Source organism: Sander lucioperca, chromosome 22 (assembly GCF_008315115.2).
Source record: "Sander lucioperca isolate FBNREF2018 chromosome 22, SLUC_FBN_1.2, whole genome shotgun sequence".
In the NCBI taxonomy this organism is placed as follows: Eukaryota; Metazoa; Chordata; class Actinopteri; order Perciformes; family Percidae; genus Sander; species Sander lucioperca.
In genome coordinates, this window is record NC_050194.1 from 252,453 (window position 1) to 257,651 (window position 5,199).

Consider the following 5,199-nt stretch of genomic DNA (forward strand, 5'->3'; position numbering starts at 1 on the left):
CCTGCCTCCCTCAGCGCTCTGGATGGGAGAAACAGAATCTCATCTGGGAAGTAGAACACCCTCGTCGAAGCCCACGAAGGCCTGTTCCTAGTAACCCAGAAACGCCTGCTGGCACGGCATGAAACACATAACTCTAGTATGGGATTGGATCTGAGGTTTACAGCTTGGGCTCCTTCCCCAATTAGACGGGATCATGGAGGCAAAGCAAAAAGTTTTTACAATGCCACATGGGTCTTTATAATGGATGGGTTCTGTTTTGGGGTTATATCACAGCCTGTCAGAGTAACCACACAGGTCCAGCCACTCTGTCCCCCTCTACACTAAATATTCAACTTAAAGGAACACGCCGACTTATTGGGACTTTAGCTTATTTACCGTAACCCCCAGAGTTAGATAAGTCCATACATACCATTCTCATCTTCGTGCGCGTTGTAGCTCTTTCCGACGGCTCCACCGGTAGCTTAGCCTAGCACGGATCCTGAAGGTAATTGATTCCAACTAGCCTACTGGTCCGAATAAGTGACAAAATAACGCCAACATGTTCCTATTTACATGTTGTGATTTGTATAGTCACAGTGTGTACAAATAACAAGGTCACATGAGACACAGACATCTTCTAACCGAAGCACTGCTACTTCTGCTATTTGGGCGGAGTGATATGCTTGCACCTGAGAAGCACCAGACAGACAGCTTTGCTTTTCTGAGACTATAGTTCCCAGTTTATATACGGTTAGAAGATGGCTGTGTCTCATGTGACCTTGTTATTTGTACACGCTGTGACTAGACAAATCACAACATGTAAATAGGAACATGTTGGCATTATTTTGTCACTTATTCAGAGCAGTAGGCTAGTTGGAACCAATTACCTTCAGGTAGCTTAGCCTAGCACGGATGTGCTAGGCTAAGCTACCGGTGGAGCCGTCGGAAAGAGCTACAACGCGCACGGAGATGAGAAGGGTATGTATGGACTTATCTAACTCTGGGGGATACGGTGAATAAGCTAACGTCCCAATAAGTCGGCGTGTTCCTTTAAAAATGTAACTTCAACACAGTTATTGTGTCCTATAGCTTCAAAAGATAAAATTCAGTACCTGGAATTAAAATATATAATAATGATTCAATAGTACATTGATATGAAAAAAGATCAATGAAAGGAGACTGATGAAAAATCCCAAATCTTTATTTTCTTTGCAAAATTATACAAAATGCCGGTTTATTTTTTAGAAAGAATGTGAAGTACAAAAACAAGATAAAAGAAAAGCTAACATGATAATAAATAGCCAAAAAGTAATAGCAAGAAGATAAAAAATAAATGACCGACTGCGAGAAAATGTGGTTGTTAAAAAATATATTACAACTCATTCATTTGGATGAACCAAATCTACCTTGTCATACTGTATGTGCAAAACCATGCACAGGTATATGAATGCATTTATACAACATGAAAACTGAGAAATTAGGGGTACATGTATAAAGTAAGAGTGTGTTCAGATATTAGACGTGCCAATTGGAAATACGACTGGCAAATAAACGAATCAAAAGATTTGTGACCCTTAAATTATGTACATAAAAAAACAAACTCAATCTTGTCTGTTTTGTGCTTCAAATGCAAGTCTGCAACCTCCATTTCTGCTGGAGGCAAAAGAGGGCATGAGGGAAGTGGGAGTCTGGGGGATTAAGGCAACAAGAGGATCATGATGGATGTCTCGCGTGTTCACAAACATGGTATTTCAATTAACAACATCAATGGTTGCACCATAACAGAAAAGCTCCGCTGCGAACAGACCCCATTAAAAGACAAAATGTCATGTAACAGGGGTCCTCATTAGGAACTCCTGAAAACTTTCAAAAACAGAAATAAATCCATTAAATGTAGCAACAATGGTCCTAAAATTGTAAATGTTACTGCAATTAATGTTCGGAAGGCAGTCTACACTTTATGTACACATTATATCCCTAATCCTAACCCTTTTGAGGGCTGTTGGTGATCGCTTTGAGAATGTCACACGTGTTTTTGGAGATGACCTCTTTCAGCTTCCGTACACGGCGAGGGCTGGAAGCCCCCACATAGCTCTCTGGCTGAAGGACGGCCATACCGTCGCTCACGTTGCCCATAATGATGACCTGTCCCTCAGCAGCAGCACCTGTGATGTTCGGGCACGGGCAATTCCAGTCCATATTGAGGAAAGTGACCTCCAGAGGCTCCTTGCCAAAGAAGCGGAGACCCATCTTCTCATCCTTTAGGATCTCTTCCACAGTCACCAGGGCGTGGCCCGAGTCCTTCTCCTCTGTGAGCTCCGTCATTCGGCCCAGGATAACAAAGTCGCTTCGGCAGAAGCTCGTCACCATCTTGCCTCTCGGTTTGCATGCCTTGCAGTGGTGGTTTTTCGGGTAGGGGCAAATCTCCTCGCAGGCTTCTTTAGATTCAAAGTTATTGTCGTTGCCCTCACACCCTCCGTAGATGAAGGACTGACACTGCCGCAGGGTGCTGCTGTAGGCCCAGCGTGGCTCGTAGGCCTTACAGGAGCCCTGCAGGCTGGGGAGCCCACAGGGGCCTGAAAGCTCGGGACCGCAGCACTGCATGCACTCCTCATACGTCTCGAACACCTTCCTGGGCTGCTGGGTGTTGCTGTTGATGTGGCAGTGGGTAAAGGAGAAGCAGTTGTTGGTCTTCGGCTCGTAGTACCAGCTGACTTTCTCCATCTCACTACCGCAATCCTCTGGGTTATCAGGGGGCTTCAGACACTCCTCAGGCAGGCAGCGGGTCACATTCTTGGGCTCGGGGGTCTTGGGTGGCTCTGTGGGAAGCACAGTCAGTGGGTGGTTGGCCTGCACTGAGCCAGATGGGTTCTGAGCGGTGCAGATGTAGATGCCTGAATCATGTGGCTGGGCATTGTAGATGACCAGCTGACCGATGTTAGTGACCACCATATTCACTCGCACATGGTTAGGCCTCATGGCTACCCTCTCCACCCCCTCTGGCAGCTGCTTCTCCCAAGTGATGTCAGGCCGGGGTCGACCTGTCACGTCACACAGGAAGCTGGCTGTGTCACCCGCATTAACAGTCTGGTGAGCGGGGCTGCTGACCACGACGGGTGTCTGAGGCTCAGTGGGAGGTGGGATAGTCGCCTGAAGAGGAGCAGTTGTCGGGCGAAGAGTGGTGGCCTGGGGCAGCGAGGGGCTGGTGTTGGGCCAGGTGAGGTGGAAGCGGCAGGTGACAACAGCCAGGGTGATGCCCTTGGAGCAGGCCTCTGCGTCCATGTAGCACTTGTTGTAGTAGGTCATGCCATCAGACGCACAGGTGAAGTGCGGCTCCCTCTCGCAGCGGTCCCGGCACTTACACACCGGCTGGCCATCCCAGATGTCGCACTCAGACCCCTGCTGGGTGCACATGAAACTGGTGCAGGTGGCTTCCTTGGGCATTCCCATGGGGCCTTTCTCCCCGTGCAGGTAACGGGCTGCCACACAACTCCGATTCCCACACACATTTTGGCAACACTTCTCAAAGGACTCACATTCCTGTAGAGGAGAAGAGAAAGTTACAGATGCAGGAGGCTGCAGGCATCTGGGAGGCATTTTCATAAAGTTAACAATGATAAAAATTAAAAAGCAGAATAGAGACTAATTAAAATTGAGAGCAGCAAATGAATATAAACATATACAATATGATTTATGTAATAAAGGAACTGCAAAAATAACTCAATCTAGCAGTTAAGAATACTTTATTCTAAAAGGTTACTTTAATGGCATTACCTGGTCAGATTCACACTCTCGTGTGCAGGTGCTCATGGCATCCACCCACAGGTTGGGGTTCATGTCATTGGGGCAGATCCCCGGGTGTGAATAGGTGATGTGGGGCAAAACTCCGACCTGGTGCTCCATCCACACTGACAAACACGCCAGGAACCAGATCCACCGTGGAAACAGCATCCACCACATCTCCAGAGCGAAACACAACAACAAGTTTGAGATTTCTGTGATCCAGCAGTACGCAAACTCCACTTCTCTGAATAGCCTATAAAAGTAGGTGAGTCTGCGAGTCAGGACGATGTGTGTCAGCTGATTTATCCAGTTAGATATCCCTCTTCCTCAGCGGATATGCTCTATTTATACTAACGATCTGCAGCCATCACTACCATGACTCGCCAAGTTCCTCGCAACATGACAGTTATGAGTTGCTCCTGAGATGTTGAAAGAACCTTTTTTAAAAAAAAAAAAAAAAAAAAAAAAAAAAGTTGGTGGTAAGCTTTGGGCTGGGACTGGCGGGGCACCTGCCTGTTAAAAGGATCGCTGGTAACCCCGTTTAACCCTTTGCGGGCTCCAGCGGCGCCAGAGCGCGCTGTGCGCAAAGACGCACAGAGAGAAGAGACTCAGGCTTCGTTGCTTAAAAAAAATATACATACGCTATTACTTAACAATTGCACGAACTAAAACTAGGCTACATATGCCGTAAACATAAACTGAGAATGTTTGAATTCAACCGTGTATCCAGCAGTAAGCAAACTCCACTTCTTTCAATATAAAAGTAGGCACCACATGTTTTTCGTTTACCTCATAACGTTAGTTGTGGTAATTGAAATGAAGCTGTTCATGTACGCACATTAAGTGTACTTTGGTTTTAATATTTAATTTAATATTAATATTTACTGACTATGAAGGTAAACTATGCCTATGCAGTAACTTCTGATTATTTCGATATGTAAATATGTGAATCAATATATTTTTATTTACCTGTTGAAAGAATAGAAACTTTTTAGAACATCACTCGTGTTTTAAATCTTATCCATTAAATAATCAAAACAGATTATTTCCTTATTTTTGAAGTCTCATCATTTCAACACATCTGTTTTTGATGCAACAAAATCCATTATTTAAAAAACCCTTCAGAGGTGCAGGATCTTCTTACAGAGTAAAGTCTGTAGGTGCTTTATACCAACATCTGCGGAGAAATTATATTTAATTTGGATCTCTGTTATTACACACAGTAGGCTCTTGCAAAATACAAATGTTTTTTGTGATACATGTACTTTTTATCCCACAAGGAATCTATGAGGATGTGCTCAACAAACAGGAGATTGTTTTTTTTGGTGCTGTTTGTATTATGTTCAGTAACATTCTTTCACATAATACATTTAACAAACGGATCATTCATAAAGAAAGGAAATACAAAAAATGGGGAAAATAATCCTCTTTGAACTG

The 5,199-nt window shown here is 44.6% G+C and overlaps 1 protein-coding gene across 1 annotated transcript; it reads right to left on the reverse strand.

Moving 5' to 3' along the window:
• Positions 1-1,264: 1,264 nt before the first annotated feature.
• On the reverse strand, positions 1,265-4,083 carry LOC116044073 (WAP, Kazal, immunoglobulin, Kunitz and NTR domain-containing protein 2-like). The gene is made up of 2 exons (XM_031291083.2): positions 3,754-4,083; positions 1,265-3,519 (listed from the first exon to the last, which is right to left on the reverse strand). Exons 1-2 carry the CDS (start codon positions 3,937-3,939, stop codon positions 1,963-1,965), a joined length of 1,743 nt encoding a protein of 580 aa, XP_031146943.1. The 5' UTR covers positions 3,940-4,083; the 3' UTR covers positions 1,265-1,962.
• Positions 4,084-5,199: the final 1,116 nt, after the last annotated feature.